Below are 12,363 nucleotides of genomic sequence, written 5' to 3' on the forward strand. Positions count from 1 at the left end.
TCCACGCTGCAGCAGCGGGATTTCAAGCACTGCAATCTCATGCTCACTCCTGTCTTGCTTCGATTGTTCTCAAGAACCCACTTTTACTCTGAACCCAGGACTTCTGGTTACTCCTGTAAGGCCTGCGCCTCCTGTGCCTCCCTGCTCAGCCCTGATGCTTCTGTGCACAGCCCCCAGCTAGGGCCCCTTCAGTTCTGGCGACGCAAATCTGCTTCGAGAGTCACAGCGTCCTCTCTCTGCATTGTCATGGCACCATATGTGTGTCTTGCTTGGCCCAGAGTGCCTGGCCATCTCATTTCCCTTAGAAGAACTCTTCTGACCCTTTAGATCCTGAACTGTTTAATAGAGGGGAGGCGCTGCCAAGTGGTCCTTGCGGAGGTCACCAGGGCTACACCCAGTGATGCTTAAGGGATGATAAGGTGCTGGGATCAAACTTCAGGGCTTTGTGCATGCCAGGCATGCATTCTTCCTTGCCCTGCACTCTGCCTTTTCCTCAGGAACAAATGTTCGGTCTCACTGTGTGAGTGGGGGTTCCCTGTGACAAGCTTCCATAGCACGCACATAGCACGCACTTCACAGGACCCGACACACTCAGCCTCTCACAGAGTGTTCACTCCTCCCAGGCTGCTGTCTCTCTGCTCCTTGATTACTCTCTCTCTCTTCAGGATTTTATTTCTTCACACCTCAGAAGTACACAATTACCATAGTACTCTACATCTTTTCTCTCTCATTTTGTCTGAACGCCTCCCTTCTATGGCCAAATAAAAGCAAATTACTCAAGATTTCCTCCCTCCCTCCCTCCCTCCCTCCCTCCCTCCCTCCCTCCCTCCCTCTCTCCTTCCCTCTCTCCATTCCTTTCCTTTATTTGTTTTGGCTTTTTTGGGTCACACCCAGAAATGCTCAGGGGTTACACCTGGCTCTGCACTGAGGAATTACTCCTGGCAGTGCTGGGGAACCATATGGGATGCGGGAGATTGAACTGGGGTTGACCATGTGCAAGGCAAATGCCCTACCCCTGTACTATTTCTTCAGTCCCAAATTATTCAAGATTTTCACGGTTACTGATCATACCTCTATAGATTTGATCACTCTATAAAGAATTACTTTTGCGTATTTTTTATTTGGGAGTCACACCTGCTGGTACACAGGGTTTACTCCTGGCTCTGTGCTCAGGGATCACTCCCAAAGAGGCTCAGGGAACCATATGGGGTGCTGGGAACTGAATTAGCATAACCTGCAAGAAAGGCAAGTGCCCTACCCACTATACTGCCTCTCTGACCTAAAAGTTTTCTTCTGTTATATCTATGTAGACCAGTCCTTGAGGATCAGGGAGAAAAGAACAGAAGGTCACTGGGGTGTGGGTGAGAGTTACCCCCAAGAGGCAAAAAACCCAAAGGGAAAAATTTTACATAAGAGATAATACAACTACTTAAATGTTATGAAAACAAAATATGGATAAACCCAGGATGCAGTATCTATGATAAGGAGAACACAGGCTCCTTTGAGAATGAAAGTTTGATAACTCTAGTTATCAATTTTTTTTTAATTGGGCCTTTTAGAAGAAATTTGAGTACCTTCAGAAATAAACAAACAGCATAATGACAAATTCCCCTCTCTTGAAAATTGCTGAAAGTACTTTTTAAAAATGCCGGCACTTGCAATGGGCTTCTTGCAGGAACCTAAAAATGCAGCTGATGAGCAGATGGCTGGACCAGACAGCATGATCACAGCGCCGGCCTCCGTCCTCAGTGGAGCTGCCACTTTCCTGGGGGAAAACAGTCTTCAATAAACCAGAATTTAAAGAGCGCAAGAAATGAGCTCAAGGTGTGAATTCTGTGGTGGAATAAAGCAGAGCATGGATTGCCATAATTGTGGAAAATATTTACTAGAGGTAGTTCCCTTTCTCTGGATGTCTGAGAACAGAAACACATCATTAAACACTGTCTTGAATGGTTCCGTTTTTTCTATATAATTTTCCCCAAGCTAGCTTGTAAAGTCTTAGAGGTCGAAACTATCTTCTACTGCTTTGTGTAACTCTGTGGCCATAATACTTCTGATGAAAAATGAACCAAAACAATTCAACCAAGAAACCCTATTGTCTATAAAAACTGCTTCTATACCAAAACCACACACTCAGGTCTTCGTTACGAAGAAAAACATTTTTTTAACATGACCATTTTTCACTTTCCTGGTGGCACTGACTTACTATCTTTTTATAATTATTATATATAATTGCATCAGAATTACTTTTGGTTATAGCAGTAATGTGATAACACTCTATTTGTCTCTAAGTAGTTTTCTGGTTTCAAATAAATTACCGGTAATGGCCACATTGTCTTTAACTTTATCTGCCTTGATGTAGAGCACAAGTTTGAACATGGAATGATAAAATAATGCTTCTTTTATTAATTTCAATTAGAGTGGGGGCGGGGGGGAAAGGACCTTTATTTTATATTTATGATTTAATAAATTGTGTAGCCAACCAAATGGAAGTTGGGAAACTGCAGAGACTAATGTTTAACATGGGAGCTAGAAGTGATAGTATCAAGAATACTCCAGGCCACATCCCCTCTCTCCCATCCCCCGGCCCTCTTGTAAACCAGGAGCTGATTGATGCAGGCAGAAATCCAGGATGAGGTTCCAGGAAACAGGGAAAGGAAATTCCGGCTGAGACTGAGTGATACAGACCCTGCCCCTGGCAGCAGACTCAGCAAAGATTCAGTTTCGGAACATGCAGAAATCCCCTTCCCACCCAGGCTTTATGAGTGAATTAGAAAAGGGGAAGGAAGTAGGGTGGGTCCCCAGACTTAACAAAGGAACTGAAGAAAAGCGGGAGCGGGTGTGTGTGGCAGAGACTGGGTCTCTTGGGAAGGATTTGCTGAGCATAGCTTTCACAGATACCTACAGACCCTCACTGCCAGAATTTTGAGATTTAGGCTGCCGGTGTTTCAGCTAGTGGCTGGTATTTCTATTCTGAAAGCCACATTTCCGTTTTTTTTTTAAATTTTTTAAATTTTTTGATGAACTGCCCAGTGGATTGCAGGAAGCAGGTTCTATAGATAGAACGTGCAGCATGACCATCTCACTGATCTGGAGAGTGAACAGTGCCAATGCTTTATAAATCTAAGCTCAGTGTACCCAAAGTTCTCTTCCCATTGCCCCTTTCCCATCTCCTCTGCTACAGTCCCTTTGCACATGTCCCTCAATCTCCTGCCCCCAGGGCTGCCTCTAACTCATCCCTTCCTCCTCAGAACACTGTCCTTCCTGCCATCTCCTTGTTTTCCTGCCATCTTGCTCACTGTCCTCTCAGGAGGACTGGCCAAAGAATGACAATCTCCTTAGAGAGTGCTCCAGAGATGATCCGACCAGAGCTTGTACTCATGGTCCAACTCTGCTCTGTAACTTCTCAGTTTCTACTCTGTCAAACTGGAATGATGTCATTGACCAAACTGAAGCCTCCTAATCCTTTTCTGTTTGTTTGGTTTTTGGGGCCACACTTGGCAGTTCTCAGGGATCACGCCTGATGGTGCTCAAGGGACTGTACATGATGCCAGGGACTAAACCAGGTCCAGCTGCATGCAGGAAAAGTGCCATGACGACCCCTGTTCTATCCCTCCACTCACACGTCATTTTTCATAGAAAACTCACAACACCAAGCCGTCAATTATATTTAGAATGAAGTGAAATTTCTCAGCCCTCAGAATTTTCCGTAGTTTGGTCCCAATCTTGCTTCCCACTTCCTCTGCCTTCCTTCCTCTGCCTCTTTGTTGCCATTTTTTTTCCCCTCCTCAACTCTTGGTATACTCTAGTAACATGGAATGATTTGATTTTTGGGGAGAAAAATGTACTTTTTTTTTAGCACCAAAATGGTTGGTCACCTTTGCAGAAAGCTCTGTAAGACATTTACCTTAAGGTTTAGAGATGTGTATAGCTTAATAGTATTCTTCCACTAAGAATAATTTTCCTCAACTTGTTTTTTTTTTTGAGGGTGGGGGTCGATGGTCAGAGCTTACTTTTGGCTCTGTATTCTGTGGTCTGCGATCACTTCTGGTGGTTCCTCGTGGGACCATATGTGGTACCTGGGTCAGTCACATGCAACTTACCATCAAAATGACTCCCAACATCTATGACTTGTCATTGCCCATTGTTAAAGCCCTTCTATAGCTTTCGTCTAACTCCTGACAACTTTCTAAAGGTCTTCTCCAAAGCTTTCCGATGCATCACTCATTTTTCCCCCTTGAAATCAATGCCAAAGAGATCTTAGCAAGACCATATCTGATAATGCCAGTTCCCTTCCTTGTGGCTTGTCATTGCCAGAAAGGCAAGTCCAAACTTTCTAGGGTGGTTTAGAGTCTTTCACAATTGAATTCCAGCCTCCGTCAGCCCACCCTCCTCCGTGCTTTTCGAAGCATCTGGGCTCAAGTTATGCGTCTTCCAGCCAGTTCCTCTGCCAGAAACATTCTCCCTGCCCTTCCCTTCTGTGACATTAGTCATGCTTTAAGGTCAAGCTCAAAGGACAAATTTCTTCCCCTGATATAATCATAAAGACTAGGAACTGTGACGCTTTCATAAGAGGTAATTTCTTTCAAGTGCTAAAATCAGATGTTTAGGAGAAAGAGCAAATTTCTGTCTCATTTTTCAAGGACTCATGAAATAATTTTCAACACTTAGCAATAAGAGTTGGCTAATTTTGCCAAAGCCAGTGAGTAGAAGATAGGAAAAACAAGTACTTTGAGAGTGATAATTGAGCATTTAGCTTTTATTTAAAAGTGCAAAATCACTTGGACAAAAAGCACAGAATGAAGGGTTTCCTAATTGCATGCCTTTATAATCATGTTTGTTACCAATTTAAGGAAATATTAGTTATGTCTACTCTGAAAGCAGTAAGTCAATTTATAACAACATGTACCAGCAGCAAGTTTTATTTTATATAGTCGAGTATCTCATATGCTATGGTTATTCAAAGTTGCTTTTTCATTTGGGTGCACTGATATAAAATGGGATGTGGTATGATGGAACTGGAGGAGCAGAGCAGTTCAGGAAAATAGAACGATTTCATAGACTATTTGGATGTTAACTAAAATTTGACCACGGCCCACTTAACCCAGGAGTTGTAGGTGAAGCAGATAAAGTGCTTTACATACATAAAAGAAAGGAAATCTGCATGGAATGCCAGGGTTTGGTCCTTATTGTTGCTGTTAAAACAAGCAAAGGAAACTGCAGATTGAGGTTTACACTAAGTAAACTGCGGTTTCCTCTGTACATGCTGAGTGCTGCAGCTGAGATTTCACATGACGGGCAGGGGGCCACTATTGGAAGGGAAGCAAGGGCAGGGGAATGGAAGCACTGCTCCTGTCACCTGAATGCTGTGAACCTGATGCATATAAATAAAGGCTTACGTGCATCAAATGTTAGATTCTCTGACAGGCTAATCAGAGAACCTAACAGATGGTTTGGATTCCTAATAAATTAGTATAAAAAGTGCAAACATCTAGTATCAAGTAATACATTTGGTAGGGTTTCTATAGAAATGTCAATTTTGAAAGCTGATTCGTTTACCTGGTATGAAGACTTAGGGATAATGCCACAGAAAAGAGAAGTTTATAGGAGAAGTCTACCTAGAAAGAGCCATAATTCCAATGCATATCAATGGGCTACTTTCGCTTGAGAAGCATAAACATTCAAGACCATGGATGTTAGTGCATTCATATTAAGACATCCATGAAAACAAAACCCTCACTATTGAGGGTGGGGAGATAGTAAAGCAGGTAGAGCACATGCCTTGCACACACCCCACCTAGGCTTGATCCCAAATACCACGTATGGTTCTCCAAACCCCACCAGGAGTGATTTCTGAGTCAGAGTCAGGAGTAAGCCATGAGCACCATCGGGTATGGCCCCCAAACAAAAACCAACCAAACAAAAAAATAGTCTACTGTTTTCATTTACACTCTAAAATGTTTACAAATAACATAAGTAAATAACCAGAGCAAAGGGATACATCTTCTCCCACTAAATTCTGTCCCGTGTTGAAGCTTTTCAATTATCAGCATCAAATTCAGATTTTTATTGTTATAAATTTTAAGTATAATCATACTTTCATTTACTGTACCTAGAACATTCTGGATTGAACTAATATAAGACAAAGGAAACTCAAGTATTTTTTCTATAAAGCTGTAGAAAGTTGTGGCCTAGAGCAATCTTGGCGAAGTGAAACAACGGTTTCAGTTTAAAAGATTATGGCTTGCTCTCAGGCTGTCTCTATTTCATTAAATTAAATATTCAATCCATTACAAAAGACATCACTCATTTTAAGGGGGAAATATGCTCACAATTTAAATGAGACATGTTGTCATACGAGCAACTGTACAGAATCATCCAACTTTCTCAGCTGCCAAAATGTGGGGGGCAAGATACACCTTAAAATAAGTACAACACAGCCTTAAGAAACTTGCTCTTCAGATTAAAATGCATCTGAAGGGACATTGTTTTGAGAAATTCAAAGCACACACAACGCTATCCAAATATTCTAAGGAGGAGAGAGGTTAGGAGGCAGACAGATCCTGTGACTATCCAAGGCACTTTCAATCCATTTGACAAAGTTCTGAAGCTTTTGGAGGGGACCCAGCAAGGTGAAGACTCTGGAACCTTCCATTCAAACTTAGAGTCAACCGCCATTCCTAAAATATTTCATTGACAAAACTCTGGAAATGCTCCATTATTCTTCCCCTCTAGACGCCAACCGCCACAGCTGGATATTGCAGTTAGGGCTGTGCTAGACTCTTAAACAGCTGCCTGCCTCCAACAGCTCACCTCTTCTGCCCACCACACACTGACTTCTGCATAGATGGTCCTGGAGCAGAAAGAGAACGGAGCAATTTTTTCCTTCTTGGAAAGTATTGAAAATAAAATTCCAAGGGGGAGGCAAAAAAAAAAAGTCAGAGAAAAACATGTTTATAAGCACTGAGGAATTTTCCTCTTGCACGAATGATCCTGGAGGGTTCGGCGGGCACCAAGAGAGTGCCGGCTTAAAAACAACAAGCCACAGTCCCTGGACAACAATGTCTAGTTGAAGAAAGCTACCCCATTGTCTCCCCCGAGAGTAGTGGTCTCAGCTCTAAGGCCATCTGAATAACTGCTTTCAGGAAGGCCGAGCTGAACGTCCCTTTCCTCTGGTTTAACTACATCCAAACAATATAACTCTTGTTGGAATACAAACATTCAGAAGATACAGGGAAAACTCCCCTCTGACTCTCCCACTTGGAGAGAACATCAGTAACATGTTTTTCTCTTCTTTTCATGGATATGTTTTTGTTTGGTCAGCTCAACTCCACCGATATCACACATACACACAAGTCCATGGAAAAGTTCTTGCAAAATTCACGTTCGATAATGCTATCTGATGGGGCCACACCCCTTCAGGCATTCTTAAAAGCCATGAAACAGGAATCATAAATAGACACATTTTCTTTTTCTGTAGTTTCTATATGATTCATTTCTCAGAAGAGTTCCTTATAAATCTAGTGTGATAAACCACTGACTTAGAGCTATAAGCAGCCTAGGAGGAGACACACACACAAAAAAACCAAAATATAAACAACTGAATACATTCTTTCCTTTCAACATACAGCCAGGCAGAGACATCTTCCACCCTTTCAACCTTACGCCCCCAAAAGTAAAAGAGCTTACGTGTTCAGATTTCTCCTGTTCTTTTTTCTCCGTCTGCAGAAACTGACAGTTTTCTCTTGCCAGCTTCTGGACCAGTTCAATCCGTCCGATATCATCTCTCTCCTGAAGTTTGCACATCACCCCTGCCTTAAAAGTTGGAGAAAAAGTGAAGATATACTTAAATCCGCAGTCCCAGGACATGACACCACTGCAAAGTTCACTTTATGATAAGTTCATTTTTTCTCCTGTGGATTAGATGGTGGTCCTGGCAAAAGGCTTTGCTTTCCCCAGACTGAAAAAAATCTGTTTTTGAAATCTAGGAACAGATTAAATTCAGCTGTGCTCTGAGACAAACGTTAAGACAGTTTATCAGTCTACTTGAAGAGCACGAAGGGCACAGCGAACTAAAATATTTGCCACTAACGTGTGCTCCTGATATGCCACAATTTGTTCCTGACAGCCTGTTTCCTGTTACATAAGCGTAGCAAGAGGTTAAAAACTCATGGGAAAGTTAGCCAGGAACCACCCTGGCAGTAAGAGGGAAGTGATATGGAGTGTACTAAAAATAACAGGACACAACCTAATTCTTTTGCTCCACCAGATCATTCCATGTACAAATACACAGCTAAGAAGATCTTAAGATAATTTTTTTGACAACTGGAAAATTACTATGGGGTATTATTAGCAAAAGACCTCCAATACTGCATGAAATATGGTGGAAAAGTTTATTAAGTAGACTGGAAGAAGCATAAAATTTTATTAATTAGAGTTTGCAAACAATCTGAAAAGCATCATATATAAATCTACCTATCTATTTATATATTATATAAAATGTATATTTTATATATTTATAAACATATAATTACATAATAAATTATATTTTATATAAAATATATTTTATATCCAAATACATCATAATAGTAATATTAAGGAGGAATGTCTAGGACTTTAATTGGAAAGACTGTACAACACAAATTGTGCATTGTACAACACGAATTGTGCGTTGCTTTTGATCAAATTCTTCAAAAAACGACTCATAGTGACATATAGCGACTTGATCTAATAAAGAAATTTCTAAAGACCTATCTCAAACAGAAATGTGAATTCACATGTTAATGTCAGGAGGGAAGATAAAGAAGAGAGGGGAATATGCAGGAAAGTGCATATCCTGGCGTGGAGGGTCGGGGAGGGGAGGTGCATGTGGAAAATCTTTCTGGAAAGCTTCACAGAAAAATGTGAATTTAGTAGCAGAGAGTAAGCACTTTCAGAAGATGATGCTGGAGGTATGAGAGAGAGAGACAGAGACAGAGAGAAATAAGGAGGGAGGGGCAGAGTGAGAAAGAGAGACAGAGAGAAAGAGAGAGAGAGAGGGAGAGGGAGAAAGAACATGTAGTAGTATTTGAAGTTGCATGTGCTGGCAATATTTTTGTAAAGCACCAGCATGTAAATACAGTAAGTCCTCATTTAACATCATTGATGGGTTCTTAGAAATATCAACTTTAAGAGAAATGACATATTAAAGTCATGTTCTTGAAGAATATTGTTTCACTCAACATTCTTTGGGTTTTTTCCCCCCTACTACCGAGAGTATTGGATATGCCAGACACAGTAACAACAAAGTCTCCAATGGAGACGTTACTGGGCCCGCTCGAGCAAATCGACGATCAACGGGAGGGCTTTACCTTACCTTTACCTTACCGACACTGTAATGACAATGAATGAAATGTTATCTGGGGGGCTCCTACTATCCAGTGGCCCCTGGGATCTAAGTGACTCCCCTGTGTTATGATTTTGTGCAGAAAGGTGGCAAGAAATGATATATCAGTGAGTAAACTATGTGACAATAACAGTACTCATAGAAACATCTCCTCTACTGTGGTTTGTCAACTCCATGACCCAGAGAATGGGACAGTTGACACGGAAGTACAATACTATTTTCAGGCAATACCAAGGGCCCCTGTGATTTAATTGTGTGTGATGTAATTTAATTGGCCTCTTTCTGGAGCAAACTGTGGGTCAGGATTCCAGTGAAGCCATAAAGTCAAATATTTCTACTTAGATGGTTGAACATAAAGACTCTTTAAAACAATAGTAGAAAAATGCAAAACAAGATGAACTGTATCCTTTAAGTAGTTTAAATGAAGAGAACAGGGAAACTCTTTGGAGAACTTCTACATGCAAGTGGCTAATGTCCTTTAAATGTTCAGACACTTATAAGAACAAGTTTCTATTATCTAAGAGCATTTGTTTTTGTGGGCTTCGAGGATGTCTCTCCAGCCTTCTGTCCTTATAGGAAGTGCTTCCTCTGCTGGAGAGAGGCGCTGAAACCTCAGGATCTGCTGGCCTCTGTGCACTCCTTATGGTCCCCTACTTCCCAGGGAGCACTTTTGGATGGAGGTACCTTCGACAGTGGGACAGTTGACTGAGGCATCAGGGAACTGATGAGCATGTGGACTGAGTCTGTTACATTTCTCAGTAATGAAGCTTCCTTACTCCTGGGCTCAGGAAGTTGAGTCTTTCCCTCCATCTATGGGGTCCATCCAGATTTTGAATTTTCATTTTGCGTTTTTGGACCATGCCCATTGGTGCTCATGGCTCAACCTCTGACTCTGTGTTCAGGGAACACTCCTGGCAGGCTCAGGGGACTCTACGGGGTGCTGGGGATCAAATCTGAGTTGGCCTCGTGAAAGGCAAACAACCTATCCACTGTTCTATCACCCTGACCCTGACAAAGATTTTTAAGTGGGGGGCCCTAGGTAGGGCTTCGCTTGATTATGCTCTAGGAAGAGGTGGTTCAGGCCCAAAGATTCAGTGGTTGGTGATATGGTGATCTCGGGGACATGTAGGGCTGGGGGTCAGGCTCAAGGTCTTGGGCTATACTATGGCCTCTCCTCTCCCTCCATGTAAATTTTTACAAAACAGCAGACTTGTTTTTTAAATAGACTCTGAAAGGGTACTGGAACTTTGGTGGTGGCATGGCATGTTTACACTTGTGTAAATCAGCATTACCTCAGTTAAAAACAAATTAATAACATAAGACTAACTTCTAAGGATAGTAGAGATAAGGGCCAGGAGGATGGCTCCACTATTTGGAAGCCGGCCTCATGTGCTGGCAGAAAAGGCACTTGGGATGGAGAAGGGATCACTAACTCAATGATGGTTAGAAAGATCTCTCGAGATGGGAGATGTGTGCTGAAAGTAGACTAAGGATCAAACATGACAGCCTCTCAGTATCCGTATTGCAAACCATGATGCTCAAAAATAGAGAGAGAGAGAGAGAGAGAGAGAGAGAGAGAGAGAGAGTAAGAAGGAAGGTGCCTGCCACAAAGGCAGGGGGTGGGTTGGGGTGGGGGTGGCAGGAACATTGGGAACATTGGTGGTGGAAAATGTGCATTGGTGGAGGGATGGGTGTTCGATCATTGTATGACTGAAACGCAATCATGAAAGTTTGTAACTGTATCTCACTGTGATTCAATAATAATAAAAAAAGGTTAAGACAAAGCTTACATAAAAAACAACCCGTAATAAAAGTAGAGGAAATATTAGAAACTGGGACCATTTTGTTTGCTTCTATGTAGATTTTTAAGTCACTCTAAACATCCTTGATATCATGTTAAGATCAGTCGGCTGTGTGCAAGGTAAATGCCTTCCCTGCTATATTATCGCTCTGGCCCCTGTTAAGGTATATAAAGGTATATCTGTATATACCTTTGCTTCATGAGGAAATATATTTTTAATAAGGCTGGAGCGATAGCACAGCAGGTAGGGCATTTGCCTTGCAGGCGGCCGACCTGGCCATCCAGAGTTTGATTCCTCTGCCCCTCTTGGAGAGCCTGGCAAGCTACCGACAGTATCTCACCCACACGGCAAAGCCTGGCAAGCTACCTGTGATGTATTCGATATGCCAAACTCTTTATCAATAAGTCTCACAATGTTACTGGGCCCACTCAAGCAAATTGATGAACAACGGGAGGACAGGGATGGTGACAGTGACAGTGATTGAACATATGCATTATGTATTTTGTTATTGTATTAATTTTATTGTTTGTGTGTGGGGGTCACACTCGGAGCTGTGGTGTACTCAGAGGTCACTCTGGGAAGGGCTGGGAACCATATGGGGTGCACATGACAAGTATTTTAACCCCAGCACTAGCCCTTGAGCCCACAAATCAGCATTTTAAGCACAAGTCCAGGAATGAGACAGTGACAGGAGGTTCCCCACTTCCTTCCTTCCCCATAGGCACACCAACCGACAGGGAGGCCATGGACACCACAGGACATCCTGCAGTCAGAGTCCCACAAGGGTCCTAGTGATGGGGAGAGTCACCATCCCTCCACAGAAGCAGGGACCTGGGAGACAGGGCAAAGGAGCCAGCACAGATTATACCTCCATTGTTCAGGTGAGGCCAACAGAAAAAGCTGGGGTGCTTGGCACAGACTGGACACGAGACCATGAACGCAGGACACAGAGAAACCCACTAGCCTTCAGCCTATTAAACTGTGAACCGTGACAGTATGGCCATGTAAGTGAAAGTGGGCGTCACGTCAGAGACCACGGTGAAAGATCTCTGAATGCACAATAATGAAAAATTTAAGGAAACGTCAACCTTGCCAAGTAGCTGGCAAGCACACGCCTGTTGCATTTCTTGGGCGAAAAGGGGTCAAAAGAAGTTGGGTGATACTACAGTGTTTGAT

General features: G+C 42.5%; 1 protein-coding gene across 1 annotated transcript in view; it reads right to left on the bottom strand.

Moving 5' to 3' along the window:
* Positions 1 to 12,363, bottom strand: part of RAPGEF5 (Rap guanine nucleotide exchange factor 5) — a 267,287-nt gene that overhangs the window by 102,795 nt on the left and 152,129 nt on the right. Inside the window, exon 9 of the mRNA XM_056118696.1 lies at positions 7,690 to 7,815. Within this exon, the coding sequence (XP_055974671.1) occupies positions 7,690 to 7,815 (126 nt within the window). The remainder of the gene's footprint in view (positions 1 to 7,689; positions 7,816 to 12,363) is intronic.

This window comes from Sorex fumeus, unplaced genomic scaffold (assembly GCF_029834395.1).
Source record: "Sorex fumeus unplaced genomic scaffold, SorFum_2.1 ptg000037l, whole genome shotgun sequence".
In the NCBI taxonomy this organism is placed as follows: domain Eukaryota; kingdom Metazoa; phylum Chordata; class Mammalia; order Eulipotyphla; family Soricidae; genus Sorex; species Sorex fumeus.